Source organism: Muntiacus reevesi, chromosome 15 (assembly GCF_963930625.1).
Source record: "Muntiacus reevesi chromosome 15, mMunRee1.1, whole genome shotgun sequence".
Classification (NCBI taxonomy): Eukaryota; Metazoa; Chordata; class Mammalia; order Artiodactyla; family Cervidae; genus Muntiacus; species Muntiacus reevesi.
Genome location: NC_089263.1, coordinates 46,310,991 through 46,330,497, shown reverse-complemented (window position 1 = coordinate 46,330,497; position 19,507 = coordinate 46,310,991). Strand labels below are relative to the sequence as shown.

Below are 19,507 nucleotides of genomic sequence, written 5' to 3'. Positions count from 1 at the left end.
ATAGTCATCAACAGCCCTAAGTGAACTGTAAACTTGTGTTGAAGAGCAGCTGTATGTTTCAAAGGTAAATATACTATATGAATGACAAATTATGAGGTAGCTTTATAAATTAGTTTTTATAAACTGTAGTCAGTAGCCTGTACTAACCATGACGACAGTTCAACACTTGTCTACCAGCCAAACCTCTGTAAAGGAACTTAAGCCTGGAGATGTCATCAGAACCTGTCTTGGTCCATTTGGTCTGTCTTTCTACTATATACTGCTATACTCATTTTCTCAATTTCGAACACATTTTTATTATTTTTGTCCCCAGATGGTAAAACTGGTAACTTGAACCACTTTTCATCTAGTTCAGTCTCTAATTGACTAATTCTGCTAAGAGATACAGATGAAATAATCTTATCTTAAAAAATGAATACAATAAAAGTTACAAACAATTTAATGAATGCATAATGTCCTCCTGACCAAAAGAAGTAATCTTTATGTGAAAAAAAAAATAGGTGCAATCCAATTTATCTGGTCCATACCCCCATAGACCTGATTAAACTACTGTATGGTAGCTATTATTTTCAAAATAATTACCTCTAAATTCTGTATTTAAAATGTGTAATTTCTCAATGAACTTAAAAGATTTTTGTGTCAAAGAGTTGGAAAAATTTTCCTCTTGAATTTCTCATTAACATCAGAAGATACTTTAATTTGTTAAAGACTTGATAAACCCTTCAGCTATATTGGTAGTCTGCCTAACTATATTTGTGGCTTAAAATATCTTGTTTCTACATTCCTGAAAAATATCCTTATGCCAAGTAAAGTTATTACAAAAATAAATTTTCAGTTAAATATTAGAGACCTACAGCTTGCTGGAAAACAGAGGTATAAGAGCATTAAAATAATTTCATATACCAATTGTCTTCTGTACATGCAAAATTGCCTTTTTTGTTTCAAGTCCTCAGGAAAGTTAATTCTTCTGTGTGAGTAGTGACCATAATTACATGCTCAGCCACTAGCCATGGAAAAGCTATACATTAGTTACAACAATAACTGACACTTTATACCTCTACTATTAATAAGTCAGTTCCTAGCCTTACCCACTAAAGATCAAATAGCAAAGAACATGAGGCTGTTACAAGGCTACTTGTGGTTAATGGTTGGAAATTAAAACTCTTCATGGTAGACACTGCTGGCTGCCTACTCAACAGCCCCTCTCCCCTCTTGTCTAACAGAACCATTTTTGGTAGGAGTGACAATGTGCTCACCAATAATTACATTTTCCAGTCTTCATTCTAAGTAGAAAATATCATAATTCTGGCAAATAATGTGTAAGTTGAGGATTTCTTGTAATATTTTTCTCCCCTGATATGACATCGAGAAGTGTGATACCTTTTTATCTTCCCTGGAAGGTAGATTTAAAGAGATAAAACAACCATATCATGACTAAAAAGATGAAAACTATCCTCTAAGATTGATAAAAGAAATTTGTATGTAACCTAGAATATTTAAGATATTGTTACAGCCAGCTGCTACACCAGCCCTGAACTTCTCAAATCAGAATTAATAAGAAAAAAAATTCTTAATTTTTAAAACCTCAATTAAGTCAAGTTTCAAAAGCAATATTTAACTGTTGGAATCTTATGATTTGCAATCCTACTCTTGGGAACTTCTGGTCAAAGAAAGGAAAAAGTTGTACATAAAGATATTTTCTATATTGGATTAGCACTGAAAACAGATTAAATATCCAACAATGAGAGAATGTTTAAATTCTGGTAAAACACAACTTAAGACAACTAGGCTACCATTTAAAACTCAGTTTTTTGAGGGAATTTCCTGGCAGTCCAGTGGTTTGGACTCCTTGCTTTAATTGCTAAGGGCCCGGGGGTTCAATCCCTGGTTGGGGAACTAAGATCCCACAAGCCACTGGGCGTGACCCCCCTCCCCCACTGCCAAAACCAACTTTTGGAAGACAACATGGTAGAAAAGATTACAATACAAAATTATATCTGCTCCACTTATAACTAGTGGCAAAACTATTGGTTGCCCGATCCACGTTTATTCCCAATCCTCTTTTCCTTTTCCATTAGAAAGATTGGAAAAACTTACAATTTCATTTCCCATTCTTCTTGGAGCTAGAGGTAATGATTTTATACATTCAAGGCCAACAGATGAACACAAGTCTGCTATGGATTTCTGGAGAAGGTTTTGCTTTTATGAGAAAAGGATCAGATGTGGGAGGCTCTGCCTCCTTCCCTCACTTTTCTGTCTTGAATACAGACACACCGCTCTGCACTGCAGTGGCCATCTTACCATGAGGGAAAAACTAACAGACTTTCAGAGACCTTGGTAAAGTGGAGTCACTGAACCAACGCCAGCTCCTCTAGGTTTTTTGTTATATGAGAAAAAATCCCTATTTTAAAAACCATTGCTACTTGGATCTTCTGTCACTTAAAGTATGAAACACTCCTACCTGATATAGATGTACAAAAATTGTAAGTGAACGATAAAAGATTTGACAGAAAAATTAAGTGTTGACCTTTTATAGTATTATAGAAAATGATTTGTAAAGAAAAAATTTATGCAAGAAAACTTTAAGAAATGTAAGTACTGAGCGTAAAGAGAAAACATCAGACTAATTTTGTAGCTAACTATGAATACACATGTCATATAATCTAGATTATCTTAATTCTAATACTAAGGACATTAGTCTGCTGTCTTTTGTTTTGTTAAAAGAGTCAAATAAAATTTAGTAACCAAAACGTATTTTTAATAAAATTTTATATGTGTATATGTAAATAACAAAACAGCACCAAAGACCTCTGTACAATTTTACAATACAGGTTCTGTGTAGGATGCTTCATCAATAAACCTTTTACTTTTGCTCTAAAAGCACATGATTACAGAAAACTGCTTATTCATTAAAAACTGGGTAAGATCTTTCAAAGATACCTCAGATATTCAAAATAATACAACCTATCTTCTAAGATCAACCTGAGTTGCACAGGTTAAGTTGAAGACTCTTCACACAGTGCTGAAAATGTGAGGCAATCTGCACTTGAACTGGCAGTGCACTTCCTCAGACTCCGGCTGTATTCATCACAAGTATCTTCTATCTCTGAGAGATCAGCTTCATCAAGATGGCTCATCAGCTAAGTCACGCTGGTCAAAATACCTGGTGAAAAAAGAATTTGCACAGCTAAGGAAAGCATAAAATAAAAAGGGAACCTATGAAATGGGAGAAGATATTTGCGAACGATGTGATCCATGAGGGTCTAATTTCCAAAATAAAAAAACAGCTCATGCAACTCAATAACAAAAATAACCCAATAAAAAACGTGAGCAGAAAACCTATACAGACATTTCTCCAAAGAAAATATATAGCTGGCCAACAGGCACATGAAAAGATGCTCAACATCACTAATTTTTGAGAAATGCAAATCAAAACTACAATGAGGTATCACCTCACGCCAATCAGAATGGCCATCATCAAATGATGGAAAGGGTATGGAGAAAAGGGAACTCTCCTACACTGTTGGTGGGAATGGAAATTGGTGCAGCCTATGGAAAAACAGTATGGAGGTTCCTAAAAAAAAATTAAAAGTAGAGTTACCATACGATCTAGCAATCCCACTCCTGGGCATATATCTGGAGAAAACTCTAAAAAGATACATGTATATACATATATAAGGAATATCAATAAGCTATAAAAAATAATGAAATAATGCTATTTGCAGCAACATGGATGGACCTAAAGATTATCATACAAGGTGAAGTAGGTCAGACAAAGATAAATACCATATGATATAACTTTTATGTGGAATCTAAAAAGTGATACAAATGAACAAAATGATACAAAACTGAAACAGACTCAGGCATAGAAAACAAGTTTATGGTAACTGAAGGAGAAAGGTGAGGGGCAGGGCAGGGGAGACTGAATTAGGAGTTCCCAGTGAGCAGATATAAATTGCTACATACAAAATAAACAAGGTCCTACTGTACAGCATGGTGAACTATATTCAATACCTTATAATAAACTATAATGGGAAAAAAAATCTGAAAAAGAATAGAATATATATATATATATATGTGCATAACTGAATCACTTTGCCATGCACCAGAAACTAATACAACATTGTAAACCAACTATATTTCAATTTTTAAAAATTAATGTATACTTAAAAATATTAATTGCAGCATATCCAAAAAGATACATCTATATATATATATAAGGAATATTACTCAGCTATAAAAAATAATGTTTTTATAATAGCAAAAGACTACAGACAACCCAAATATCCATCAATAAAGCGACTGGCTGAATTAACTACAGTACATCTACACAGTGAAAGATTAACAAGGCTTTTATAAAAAAAGGAATGAGGAAAATATCTACACTGAAACCATGTAATTCCCAGGATTCATTAAGTGAAAAAACAAAGTACAGAATGGAAAGCTAAGTATGTTCTGTTTTATAAGCATGTGCAGGGTATATATACATTTGCTTATATTTTTAAAAAAGAACAGTGAAAGGGAGGATAAATAAAAAATTAACAATAAAACAGGTAACTACAAAAGGGAGAAAAGAGACTACAGAGGATAAAGGTGGATTCTAAAATGCTCCAATACAAATTACAATTTTAACTTTGGAACAACGTAAATATTTTATGAAATTATAAAACAAGTTTAAGTAAAAAAATCACTAACCAGACTCCACTAAACGAATCTTCTCCTATACTATGTTGGTGGCATAAACCAAATAGAATAATTCCAAGTAATCTTAAACATGATGTTCTGATATATGTAACTAGTAAGATATACCATAGACAAAAAGAACTGCAAAGAATTCTTAAAGGGACTTCAACAGTTTTACTACTGGTAATATTGTTAGTATTGTTATTCTGAAACTACTATGTGAATATTGTAGGATAAAGCCAATAATTATGTTATTAAGAAAAATCAAGTAATCTTAAGTTAGAACTGAAATATCAACTTGGACCTATGATTTTATTTTTCTTTCTAAAAAATACATACTTCATAGTTCTGTTCAGTGAAAAGGCCTAAATGCAATGACCAACCCGAAAACATCTAGCTTCCCTAATGTTCAAATTATGGACTATAGATACCACTTTCTACTTTGAAAGAGGAACCAGCACTCCCAGGAGAAAAGACTAATTCCAGAGCTGGAGCCAGAAGTGCCCAAGATATAACTGAGTCATTCTGGCAGAGCAGAAAGTAAGAAAGCTATCAAAAGACCACTGAGGTCATAGACCAAAAAGCACAGTAACTGATTTGAAGGGCTCCCACTATCCAAAGATAGAACAATTTGAGCATCAAAAAGAATGACTGCTATATCCCTTTACCTGAATGTGAAGATCATCCTCACACCAGTCTACGAAAGAAAACTAGACAGTATGCTTCCTGACGTGACACAAGAGCACACAGTCTTATAAACAAACACACAAACAAACACCATTATATATAATCAAACCTCTAGACCTACCTACCAGTTTACAGAAAACATGCAGGATAAATGAACCACTAAACATGACCATGAAGTTAGCTGTCAAAACCGAAATACAGGAAATTTTACAAGTCAAAGGATCCATTTTTTTCAACAAATAAATAGCAAAGAAAAAAACCGAAAGGATTGATGGGGGTACTTAAGAGACATATCAGACAAATGCAATGAGTGCATCCTACTTGGATCCTGGATTGAAATTCAAACATAAAAAGACATTCTTGGGACAATTAGGGAATATGAAACACAACTGGGCATCCGATGATACTGAGTTATCACTAAATTTACTGGTTATGAGCGCAATATTACAGTCATTTTTTTAAAAGCCCTTTATCAGTCAGATACACTAAAACAGGAGAAATAATATGTCCAATATTTGTTTAAAATATTTTTTATGTGTTTAAAAATCTCTATAATAAGGAGCATAAAAAATAATTATGATTGGTAAAATACTTAAGGTGGCTAACAGCTACCGGGGGGGCTTCCCCAGTGGCTCAGTAGTAAAGAATCTGCCTGCAGTGCAGGAGACCGGGTTAGATCCCTGGGTTGGGAAGATCCCCTGGAGGAGGGCATGGCAACCCACGCCACTATTGTTGCCTAGAGGATCCCACAGACAGAGGAGCCTGGTGGGCTAGTCTGTAAGGTCACCAAGAGTCAGACCCTACACTGAAGCAACTATGCACACACAGCAGTTACTGGGTCCTGTGTGAGCCGGATCCTACTCATCTGATGAGGTATTTCTATGAATCAGCAGCTATTGCCTTAAAGCTATCGAAAGAAAACCAACAACAAAAAACACAGAAGACTTAGAACCATGTAAGTTGCTTACACTGAAGCAGTTAAAACAGAGTCAAGGCCTATGTTATATGGTTTTCAAACCTGCTGTAACCTATAGGTTTTCCTAAGTGAAGTCTATAGTCTCAGAAACTTCTGCCCTACCTTCTAAGGATTAAATGAGTTCCTATTTTGAAGCACTAAGAAAAATGCCTGGCACAACTGACCAGCAAGTATTAATTATTATCATTAGCATAATTATTATAGACCAAGAAACTAAATGCTGAACGTGTTTATATTTTGAAAAAGTATCTCGCCTGGCAATGGGAAAAATGAACACAGTATTACTTAACATCCCAATATTTAAATATATTATAAAGCACTGAAAAGTTATTAGTGTTGGAATAAAAACACAGACCAATGAACAAAAATATCAAGTCCAGAAAGAGACCTAAAATAAATATGTAAGTGTATGTATACACATATTCACATACAAGAACTTAGAATATGAAGACATTTTCATGTAAATTCCAGGTGGAATTTTAATGTAAGAAATGAAATAAAAAATAAACTAAATAAAAATATGCTCCAACTGAAAATGAACAAAGGACACAAGCAATTAAAAAAAACTGCAATAAAATGAAACATACTCTATCCGTATGGATAACCACACAAAGCAAATAAAAATAATCTGCATCTTTTTATTACTAGAATGCAAATATTTACATCAACTGAAAACACTCAGCGTTGAATAGTAGATGGGCACTCTCACCAACATTTTAGTGGGAACTCAGAGTGGTATGATCTTTCTAGAAGGCAAATGCAAAAAATATCTTAGTTTTACAAGTACATGCAAGTCCTTTAATTTATTTCCAGGAATTTGCCCTTAGGCAATAAGTAGAGCTGTAGGTATAAGAATCTTCAATGCAGCATTATTTATAGAGAAAAACTAGAAATAAAGGGAATTGTGATACATATAATACTGTTTCATTATGCCTCAACTTCCTCACTGTAAAATGGAAACAATACTTTCTACCACCATTAATAATGCTATTATAAAGCAAGAAAGTGAAAGTAAAGTCGCTCAGTCGTGTCCGACTCTTTGACCCCATGGACTGTAGCCTACCAGACTCCTCCGTCCATGGAATTTTCTAGGCAAGAGTACTGGAGTGGGTTGCCATTTCCCTCTCCAGGGGATCTTCCCAACCCAGGGATCAAACCCGGGTCTCCCACATTGCAGCTAGTTGCTTTACCATCTGAGCCACCAGGGAAGCTCATAAAGAAGTCAAGGATTACTTACCTGCTAACCAAGCAGATTAATAAATTCAAAGCAGGAACCCTTTCATCATCTTTGCTGTCCTAAAAAGTAAAAAGAAAAAAAGAAAGCTTGCAATGTAGCCTGTTATCCCCTAATTTTTTCTTCTTTCTTTATTGTGGCCTCGCAGCATATGGGATCTTAGTTCCCTGACCAGAGATCAAACCCACGCTCCCTGTGGTGGAAGCAGAGTTTTGCTTCCACTGGATTGCCAGCAAAGCCCCAACCACCTATTATTTTTGAAGGAAGTTTTAAGGTGCAAAACATGAACATTTTATTATATGACAATCATAATCACATGGATATAGGAAACATCAAAGAAAACAGAGAAACTGTAGAGTTAATGATTCCTTGAGAAACATCTAAGATCTTTTAAAGAAAGCTCCTGAATAGGTCCTAGAAAGGAATAAGAGTTGAGGGCTCTAAGGAGGATAACTTGGGAGAGATACTTTTCCTGATTCCAAGTATAAGACTGAAAAAAGCCTGTGTTCTAACTGGACACTAATGGAAGCAAAATATATAGACATATTTTAAAGAAAATATTTCAGATCAGAGTTCTCAATGATGAAGGAAGTTGTTCCTCAACTATACATTTCCTGAAATTCGCTTTAGATATATAGTGAGTAATAAGTTACATTTTGCTCAGAGTACAGGCCATTTAAATTAGTCTGTGCCATCTCATGGAAGTTTAATGAAAATATTTTGGAGTAGTCAGTGGAGAACAGTTATATGTCTTGTGCAGGTGAAAGGAGGAATGAAAAAAAATCAGCTTAGTCTGCATCGAATTAATTTATATCGTAATGCTGCAGGCATGAGTTAGAGGAAGGGTCTAACTAGAAAAATTCAAAACCATTATCATGCCAGAGACTGCTAGTTGACCACTCTGGCTTGATTCCCCTTATTATGTAGCAAATGAAGCTCATTTTCAGATGGGTACACTGTCACCCAACCAAAATAAATGTTTCCTGTAATTCTTTATGGTCATGTGACCAAATTCTGGCCAATGAGCTGTTTTGGCCAGATGTGCTTGTAAGAGGCTTTGGGAAGGCTCTTTAGAGGGAAGGCCCTTCTCTTCTTTCCAGCTTCCTTTAGTGAAACATACTGGCAGAACCTGGATTATGAAGTGAGTCTGGGGAGGGAAACCACATGTGGCAGAACTCGAAGGCCTGGGTTACCGCCACCTTAGATCTAATCTGCCTACCTTCATGCTCCCTTTGAGAAAAAACTTCCATTTTATTTAAGATAATGTTATTTTGGACTCTTCTATTATGCAGCTAAATCTAATCCTGTCTAACAACATAGTCCACGTTTTGTTATTTCACTGAAATCGTTCTTTACCACCACAGAAGCTGCCGAGTACTTCCAATATGAAATAGTGAGTCTGAACTTACCACCAAAAGCCTCACTTCAGAGCACCTTCTTGCAAGCTGCCGAATCAGTGAATGAGCCTCCGGTAATAACGGTTTTTCAAGACAAGCCAATAAAGCATAAAGCCATCTTCCCTATACAGGATTTAAAAAAGTAGTAAGTAGGCAAACTACACCGTAAGTTTAATTTATAATTACTTAATTGTACCTCAGAAAGGCCGTATCAAGTTATATTCCACCAGCAGTACACATGACTGAGTTTATTTGGAGCAACACATCGCTCCAGGGACTACTCAAGAGGATTAGAACAAAGTTTAAACAGCAACCTGTGCAACACACTAAGGTAGCTCCTCAAGCAACCCCAAGTCAATGGCTTTTTTTTTTCCATTTTAAAAAAAAAATGGTTTCGCTCTATTCAAGCTTTATTTCAATGACTTTTTCTTGAACAAAAAGATTCACATCCAGGTTCCTTTCACAAAGAGTGAGTGGGATTCTCTTCTACGTGAAAAGAGAGGTATACATTTAAACTTGACCAGAAGCTTCTGGACGGCAAAGATTATATCTTGTTTTGACCGGGAGCCTTGAAGCTTCAGATACTCTTTTTTGCAAGTATCCTCAATGGTGAAAAATATTTGTTTTTAAAATCAAATCTAACTGCAAAGGATGATAAAATTTCCTATTAGGGGATTAAGTGGGCAATTCATTTACATAACATCTGTCAAATTTACCCAATTTTGAAGGTGAAAATTTTTAAGCTGTGAGTGCAACGCAATAAAACGGAAGGACAGTGGAGTACAGTTGGTCAGAGTACAGCCAGACTGCCCCAGCATGAGTCTCGGTTCTGCCAGTCATAATCTGTGTGCTCTCAGGCAAGTTACTGAATCCCTATGAGCTCGTTTCCTCATCTGTAAAATGGAAATAACAGCTCGTAGGTTACTGAAGGATTCAAGGAGTTATTATACAGAAAATCCTTAGAATGAAGCCTGGCACATATATTTGCTATTATTCCTATTTCTGATATTCTTTAAAGGACTGGATTTCAAAACCATTTTACAAATGCATTTCAAACTTCTCTAAGCCAGGACTAATTGAAAATGGGGTCTGCAGACTGGTAGCCATTCTGTTTGCTACTGATCTGTGAAAAGATAAGCAGCTTCTCCCAGGATATAAACCAACTATTTGGTTGATTTTTTTTCTCCCCAATGCAAGACTCTCAATGAAGGAAGTATTATGTTGATTAACATTCTATTGTAAGTTCCTCATTTTACTGCAAACAAGCATTGTCTGCATTATACATATAGATGAATAACACATACATATATATAAATAGTGTAGAGCCATAGCTTACTTATAAGGTAAGTATATATAATTTTGTCTGCATTATGAAAAGAAAAAGATGCAGTACTACCAATTCTGGAGTAAAGTCTCTTTCTCCAAACCAATTATTCAGATATTCCAAGACACTAGTTACTGTTGACTAAAAAAAGGGGGAGGGGGAAGAGATGGGAGAACAGCATTAGTAATATAGCACTGACAAGTTCAAGCTGAGTTACACTAAGTTCAGTGAGAAAGCAGCTCTGCTTAAAATGGACTTCTTCTTTAGACTTAAAGAGAAACCTTTGACTCTATTTAGTAATTTGATTAGATGGAACACTCAGTGAGATAAGGCTTTTTTGACAAATATTTTTATATATTTTTCAATTATCAACATGGTTTAAATCCTAGGATTTAGTTAGTAACTACTAATTTAGTTCAGAACTATTTTTTAAAAATTTCACCTACTCTTAAAAAAAGTTAGAGTAATGCAAATCTTTGCATAAATACCTTCATCTTATTTTCATTAAATCAAAGTACAAATAATCTAAAGACAAAGTAAGCTAGAGAAAGATTAATTTTAAAGCTATACAGATAGAATTTACCAAATTCTCTAGCTTATTCTAATAAGCTAGAGATGGGACACTTACAAAATTCACTCTCATTGAATTTAGTATAATTATTTGAGTATCTTAATGTAAATGATCAAATAAGTAAAACTGTAGGCTAGTATATTATTTACAACAGAGTATGACCTGTTAAAAAATTTATCTTCCAAGGGTAGCCAATATATGTGAATACAAACAATCAAAGTTTTATTTGCTCTTTAAGTGGGTAACAGAGTTCGTACTGCTGAGAGACTGAACAAATAAAATCCATATTGCTTCCCTTTTGACCTAAGAAATTCAAATTTAATTCTAAATGAAGTATGCACAACATCTGGAACTAGAAATAGGAATTTAACCTTAGTAATTTTTTCAAACCCCATAATCTAAGACTTATAACTGAAACATAAGTGTATGAATAGTTTAGCAGCATGATAAAGAGCATGCATTCTGAAGTGAGATCAGCCTGGGACTGAATTCCAGTGCTGCCAGTAAAACCTGCTAATAAACCACCTGCAAATGACTTAATCGCCAACTGTTTCCTCATTTATTAAAAAAAAATGGATATTAATAATAATTCCCCATATAAGGCTGTAGTGAGGATTAAATAAGAATTTTAAAGAGTTTAGGACAGGGTCTTACATACTGTAAAAATTAAATAAATGTATTCAAATATCTTAACACACACTGCAAACAGAAGAATGCATATATTCTTATTATTATTAGATATATTTTACCTGATTCATTCTGCTAACAATACTAAGCAAGGGAGGAAAACCAATCTGAAAGAAAAATGAGACTGAAGTTTACTAGGTGATATTACAAAGGGGGGGAGGCTTCATTTTTTTAAATTGGTGAATTTCTCAACATGCTGTTTTAAAAAAACAAAAAATAGATAAAATTCCTTCATTATATATTACAATAAAACATTCCATTAACTATTATGTTAATAATACCCAAGAAAACAATGTCTTGACATTTGAATACATAAATGTAAAAATACAGAATGATCTGAGTAATGAAGATATTAAAATAAAGCATGTAATTAAAAACATAGTATGATATTAATAACTTGTGCACATTCTTTCAAAAACTTTTAGCTAAAGCAAACATTTTGGGGAAGTAAGGGTACTTGAATGAGTTCTTTCAAACCCAATCTGCTTTAAATAAAAAAAATTATTTTGGACTTTAATGTTGGGAGCTTTGATTATGAAAACAGTACCGACTTATGAGAAACTTAAGTGGACACGCATTAAAGTATATTTTGCAGTAACAAACTGAATATACATTCTTTGCCAAATTAAAAAATTTTGAAAAAAAATTAAAATAAATAAGTGAATAAATTTTGAAAAGTAACATACATTAGGGATATAATCCAATAGACGAAATGCTGTATAAGAAACAGCATCAAACTAGCTCTGAGAACTGAATCTGTCTACACTCCCACCACCATGCATTAAGAGTGCCTGTTTTCCCAGCCCTATTAAGAGTGTGTCAAACTTGCTTTACCAATGTTAACTGAAAAATGCCAGCTCAATGGAGCTGAGTAATGTTTTTATTTTAAGTGAGTTTGGGCATCTTCTCATAAAAGAACAATTTGCATTTCCTTCCTGTGAAATGTCTCTTTACATCCTTCGATTGTCTTTTTTTTTTTTTTCAATTGGGGTCTTGATCTTTTTTAGTGATTTTCAGAGCTTTTACATTTAGGGGATAAACTAATTTTCAATGAGAAAAACAAAACGTGGCACCAAAGAGAAAACAATAAACACCTATTCAACAGAACAGACCATATGGAATAGGGAGTTACCAGTAATGCAGATGTATGGACGCCTGCAAGCGTGAGGGCAGGTGAATCCTGAAGGACAAGAAGCGGCTGGCCACATTTATTATTAAAGTCATATGAAATATAAATAATCTTTATATTTATAAAATATAAATTAAATATAGCCTCAACATTTCACCGCCAGAATATGCAATTTATTAAGCATTTTTAAGCACCTCAGTCATGTTTTCCTTTGTTTCTCTGACTACTCAGAACGCATTGTTTGACCCTTGCCTAATCATTAAAAAAAAAAAGTCCTATCTAGCTCAAAAAATTATTAAACAGCTAAAGCACACACTGTTTTAGAAAACAGGCTGATCTAAATCAGCCATGTATTATTTGCTTTTTAAAATTTTTTTATAAACTTGGAAAACAAAAAAGCTATTATGCTTCTATGTTTAGCAAATGAGCTTATAAAAACAGTCAGGAGACTGGATTTGGCCTAAGGTGTATTCTGCTAAGTCTCTATACTAAATCTTGCACCAAAACTATGACCTGTTTTTTGTTTGTTTAGTCACAGTATCACTTACTTGTACATAATCGATTCCAGGACTTTCACTTGCAGCTGGTCCAATAGCCCCTTCAGCACATAACCTTTCACCTAGACAGAATTTTTTCCAGCCTTCTTCATCTTCAGATTTTGGCTAAAAGAAAGGAAAAAAAATGAGTTTACTTACGTATTTTCTTTAATACTGAACAATGAAAAAACAAGTGAGGACTCCTTCATATTCCCACCACCTCACACAAACATATACATAGTGCTTGTAACAGAGTGAACCGTGTCCTCTCAAAATTCGTATGTTGAAACCCTCACCTCCAGCATGTGACGGTTAGGAGACTGAGTCTTTACAGCAGTCATTTAAGTTAAAATGAGGTGGGGAGAGTGGGTCCTAATCCAATCTGACTGACATCCTTGTTAGAAGAGGAAATTTGGATAAAAAGACATGAGGGATGCGTATGCACACAGAAGGCCATGTGAGGACACAGCTAGAAGATGGGCATCTGCAAGCCAGAGAGAAAGAGTGGCCTTTAGAGAAACCTACTGAAACCTTGATCATAGCCCTCTAACCACAAAGCTGTGAGAAAATACATTACTGTTTGTTAAGCCACTCCATCTGCAGTGGTTTGTTACAGCAGTCCTAGCAAACCAATACAGGACCCAAGTGGTCACACCATATGTGGGACATTTTTAGTCTGGATCATACTTTAGTGAACACTGACAAGCAAGTACGTGCTCAAAAGGGGGTGATAAAGACGTAAAATTGATATTAAAAAAAATACACTAAGAATGCTTACAAGAATGAAGCCTATTTATCCCAAGGAAGGAGACATAATTATATACTTCACATAAAAGGCTGTCCAATCAAAGAAGGAATAGATTTACACTGTCAGAGGAAAAAAGCATGACCTTTCAGCTCAATCTTAACAGAACAACCTAAAATTTCTTTTAAAAATATTTATTTATTTATAGTTGATTTATAATATTGAGTTAGTTTCAGGTGTATAGCAAAGTGATTCAGTTAACAGAACAATTTTCATTTGGACACATCACCTCACAAATTATTTTACACACACATGCAGTTAGATTCTCACAAGGAAAACAAAACCCCTAAAAGGTAAAAGCCTACTGTCCTGGAACAATGTTTTCCCATTACTCCACTAGGTCAGAGACTGTTTCTGCCTCAGGTAGCACTGAAAATCCTAATTATCCTAATCCTAATTATCCTTATTGTGCTTAACAAATGATTAGATCAATCAATCAATCAATATTGATATTTACATAGCTGTCTTCAGAGGTTGCTTTAAAAATTCATTTTATTATTTACATGTTTCACATCTGCTATGATGAATATATGTTACTGCTATGTAATATTCCACTGTTTTGATGGAGGATCTTCATTTATTAAGTCAATTAATTATCTTGTCATTTCTTTGTTGACAAAATTATATCATCATCATGTTACTGATGCAGCTTCTTTTTGAATTATATAGGTACCCAAAAGTCCTTACCTTGAGCAAGGAAAAAATGTATCTACCTACCTACTGCCTTCTCCCACTTCTTACCAGGAGGCCTCACCGTACAGTGAAAGGCTTTCAAATCAAAGTCTGGTCTGTATCTCAGCTATACTTATTTTATGAGTTAAATGATCTTGGGCAAGTGATGTTAGTGTCTTTCACACTTTTCCTAGAGCAGAGCTTCCAACTAGTATACATAAGCATATAGAGATGTTACACTGAATCTCTCTGTTTTCAGCTGGTAGCCTTAAGCCATGAGAGCAGCTTCCTCCATTTATCCCAAAGTGACATCATTTAAAAGATGTTAGGAAGCACTGCCTAGAAGAAACTTCTAAAATCTGAAATCTATGGGGAATTCCCTGGTGGGCCAATGGTTAGGACTCCGTGCTTACACTGCAGGAGGCATGGGTTTGATCCCTGGTCAGGGAACCAAGATCCCACGGGGAGTGCAGCATGGCCAAAAAAACCCCCTGAAATCTATGAACCACGTGAAACAATGAGCAAAATTGTATGAATAGGTCCATTTTCCCCCCTCTGAAAACAAACAGCTTTCATTTGACTCTCCAGAAGAATATGAGACTACCTAAGAGGTTAAAGAGCTTTCCTGGTTGCTCAGTGGTAAAGAATTGGCCTGCCAATGCAGGAGTGTCGGCTTCAATCCCTGGGCTGGAAAGATACCCTGGGGAAGGAAATGGCAATCCACTCCAATATTCTTCCCTGGGAAATCCCATGGACAGAGGAGTCTGGTGGGCTACAGTCCATAGGGTTGCAAAGAGTCAGACACGATTGAGTGACAAACACTTTCACTTTTTCAATGGAGATACAGACTTAGGGTACAGACTTGTGGACACAGTGTGGGAAGCAGAAGGTGGGACGAATTTGCAGAGCAGCATGGAACATATAAATTACCATGTAAAATAGCCAGTAGAAATTTGCTGGATGAGATACTCAAATCAGGTGCTCTGTGACAACCTAGAAGGGTTGGATGGGGTGGAAGGTGGGAATGAGGTTCAAGAGGGAGGGGACGTATGTATACCATTCATGTTGATGTAGGGCAGAAACCAATACAATATTGTAAAATAACTATCCTCTAATTAAAAATTTTAAAAAGTTAGTCTAAGCTGATAAAACATGAAACAGTACTTTCCAGTAAGCATGACAAACTTTACTAAAAAGTCAATCACTGGTACTGGCACCATTACCTCATCAGGAAAATCCAAGGTACCTTTATTCAATCTTTTTGTAAATACTAAAAATGTATTTACTTTCTTGAAAACCAAATGTCTAAAAGGACCTTTACAGACTTGTAGAGACTGATCCAAAGTCTCTCAAGATGTGGATTAAGGGTGTCATAAACATAACTTGCATTACTTATTCTATCCTTTTCAGGCGAAAAGACAATGGAACTGTTACTATTAATAGTAGATGGGAGAGAACTAAAATAACATGGATTAAACAAGAGAATCTTTAAGAACTGAAGTAAATACGGACTGTTTCAAATAGTTATACAGTGTACAATCCAAAGAGAGAAACTTACATACCATGGTCACATTACTATCCAACTGTTGTGATTTCCAGTGACTTCTATGTCTGTTCACACTCTAAAGGAAGAGAAATCAGACAAATGATCTTCATAGAATGGGTAACTCAAAAGCAATCAATTGCTGCACAACATTCTAACAATCTTAAAGCCTGGAAAATGTTTCAAATTGTATTATGTTGAGTGATTATAACAGTAATTTGGTAACTGATTCATGAATATTCTTATCTTTATATATTTAGTAGCCCAATTTTTCCAACTACAGTCTAAGAACAGAAATACATCTGAAGGAAGGTTTTAATTTGATTAAATGATAGAAGTACAAACCTACCTGCCGAACAGTTGAAAATTGTGCCACTTGCTGCTGCTGCCACTGAAGAGTGGGGGAGTATCCTTCCGGGGCAGGCTGGCATCCTGAAAGCTAGAGATCAGTTCATAAATTTCAGAATCAATGTTAAGTGTTACCACTAGAATCTCAAGCCTCTGCAAAGTGAAAGCAGAATCAAGAGGAAAAATGAGTAATAAAGCAAGTAAGACTACACAAGAAAGGAAGTACTTTTTGCAGATGTAAAAAAGGAGGCAATTCATTTATGTCTGAGTTTAAAACATCAGGAAAAGATCCTTATATAGTTGCTTTAGTAAAAGCAATCTGGAACAGTTTATAGTTGGAGTTTCTACAAAATCCAAATATAAGACCTAAAGATATAACCCAGTACTACCTTTCTATAATAGCAAAACTGTTTGAAATAAAAAGACATAATGCAAATAAAACATTCTGGTATGAGCAGAATGCAAATAATTCAAGACATTTAACTTTACATTTGAGTTTTTTCAAAACAGCACATAGGTCACAACTGATCACATATTGCCTTGAAATAAAACTGAGTGTGGTCACATTTTAAAAGTCAGGTATACAAGATATCATCTGTCATCAACTAAAAATTCCTGTAAATGAATTATATGAAACATTATAGTGCCTGAGTTAAAATCTCCTGATAATAAACATCAGATAAACAAATTACTTAGAACAAAAAAGGAAAAGGAACTGCAGTAATTTTAAAAATGCTGCTCTTCTTCCACCATAGATTAAACAGCATCAAGTGGACCTTCTGTGGCTACTCCATCCAGACTAGTTCTCCCTGTTACTTACTGGTCATTATATGTTAACTTTCTTCAGAGTAACAGACACAATATATAATTGTTTGCTTTTTAAATGTCTTCCTCAGGAGAAGCAAATTCTACAAGGGTAGGGACTTTTTCTGTCTCATCCTCTGTTGTATTCCCAGTGCCTGGAGCATTCAGCTGCTTAGTTAAAAAAATGTGCTGGATAAATAAATGAATGAAAAGGTTCATAGTGGGCAAGTAGGTAGAAACGTGTGACACTTGGGTTTCTGTTTTTAAAAAACAAAACCTAGTCAAATTCAAAACATACAAACTACTCTAAGTAAGATTAAACGCTAGCCCAATAATAATTATGAACTGGTAAAAGGTACCTTAAAAATAAAGGCTAGCATAAACAACCTATTTAAAGACTCCATGAAGATCGGATCATGCTCCTAAACTGTTATGAGCAGAACTCCACGAATGTCAGGGTTACTGAAAGCCTCTTTAGAGGCAGTAAACGCCTGCTGTCCTTTTGGGGGAAAAGTACAAGCAATTGTCTAACTGAGCATACAGCAGTCAAATCTTACACTGTAACTGATCCTGTCTGATACGTTCTGACACTATGGGGTGAGCCTCCGTCTTTTAATTTGCGGGGAGGAAAAAAAAAAAAAAAAAATCCCCTGACGCGTAATGACACTCACAGAAACATTCACACTTTGCTTCCTTTTCAACTTCTTTGGGTCAATTTGAGCTACCACAACATCTGGACATTGAGCTGCTTCGATCCTACAAACAAGTAATAAATGCAAAAAACGTGATTACTATTGTTCACGTGTAGTATAACAAGCGATCCAACTTCTACAGTTCAATATAAAATTACAAAGTTCAGAATTGCAACTGAAGCTCTAAACAATAAATTTCTGAAATTATCTGGACTGAAAGCAATCTAAGAGCATGTATCTTGTCACGAGTAATCAGGTTTAATAAAATGAAGTTCACAGAAACTCCCTCACACAAAGATGTAATCAAGGGATTTTGTTCTGACCGAGTATGGGAAGGGAACAGAAGTGGGGCTTTATCGCACTTTGGGGTGGAGCGGGGTACGAGTGCGGTCCCCAAGGGCGTAAGGACAACCGGCCCACCCGCACAGGGTCCAACACTCACTGGACCCGCCTCAGGTATTCCTGGGGAGTGCTCGGAGGTACGCTGGGATCGAAACTTTCCGTCAAGTCGCAGGGCTCCACCGGCAAAAGCCGTGGCATCAATTCCTCCACCGCAGACTCCGCAGGTACCCACGCCATAGTTTTCAATGAAGAGCGTCCCACCCAGCGCATGCGCCAGCGCTGGGGTCACAGCGCAGGCGCACATGGAGGCGCGTTAGGCGCGGAGTTGAGCAAGAGGCCGGCCTTAGGGGGCGTAACTGCGCATGAGCAAACCTGAACCTTGTCCCAGAGTTTAAGGGTCCGGTGCTGTAGTGAAGACTGCGAACTTAGTTCCTTGTAGAAGTGGTTCTGAAGTTTTTTCTGGGTTTTATTCTTATACCTTTCTAAGACCGAGGGTTATTAACTTTTATGCATCATTAGTATTGAGGAACTTTAAGTACTTTTTAAGTTAATGAGCAGTTACTGTAACGATCATTTATTGAGCTTTAAATTCACATCACCTGCATTTCCTCATTTAATTTTTACTGTCTTTTAAAGTAAGTGGTATTATGCAAGGTTTGTGGGGGAGGAAATCGACTGAAAGAGGGGTGAAGGACAATTGTAACTTTCTTCTAAAGAAGACCCATTGGAAAAGCCCCTGACGCTGGGAAAGATTGATAGCAGGAGGAGACGGGAGTGACAGATGATGAGATGGTTGGACGGCATCACCAACTCCACGGACTTGAGTTTGAGCAAACTCTGGGAGATGGTGAATAGGGAAGCCTGGCGTGCTGCAGTCTATGGGATCGCAGAGTCAGACACCAATGAGCAAGAACAACGGAAGAGAAGAGCCAATTCCAACCCAGATTTATCTGATGCCAAATGAATGTAAAACTAGTTTCCCAGAGGAATTTCTTGTACTTGGCTGTGCCGCAGATCAGTTTATATTTATCCAAAATGAATCTTATTACTAGAGTAGCCATCCCTTTTTCTTTTTTA

General features: G+C 35.8%; 1 protein-coding gene across 1 annotated transcript; it reads right to left on the bottom strand.

Annotated features, from left to right (window-relative positions):
• Positions 1–2,736: 2,736 nt before the first annotated feature.
• On the bottom strand, positions 2,737–18,693 carry GEMIN2 (gem nuclear organelle associated protein 2). Its single transcript, XM_065906547.1, has 10 exons — positions 18,531–18,693; positions 18,068–18,152; positions 16,594–16,683; positions 16,264–16,323; positions 13,237–13,350; positions 11,622–11,666; positions 10,374–10,442; positions 8,990–9,100; positions 7,584–7,642; positions 2,737–3,163 (listed from the first exon to the last, which is right to left on the bottom strand). Exons 1-10 carry the CDS (start codon positions 18,665–18,667, stop codon positions 3,124–3,126), a joined length of 810 nt encoding a protein of 269 aa, XP_065762619.1. The 5' UTR covers positions 18,668–18,693; the 3' UTR covers positions 2,737–3,123.
• Between the last annotated feature and the right edge of the window lie 814 nt (positions 18,694–19,507).

What these genes read in the sequence shown, in the direction of transcription:
- GEMIN2 (XM_065906547.1), bottom strand. Translation starts at nt 18,667, where the DNA reads ATGGCGTGGGTACCTGCGGAGTCTGCGGTGGAGGAATTGATGCCACGG. An exon ending in GAATACCTGAGGCGGGTCCA is followed by an intron (nt 18,153 to 18,530) that starts GTGAGTGTTGGA and finishes ACTTGTTTGTAG; the next exon opens with GATCGAAGCAGCTCAATGTC. An exon ending in AGCAAAGTGTGAATGTTTCT is followed by an intron (nt 16,684 to 18,067) that starts GTGAGTGTCATT and finishes ACTGATCTCTAG; the next exon opens with CTTTCAGGATGCCAGCCTGC.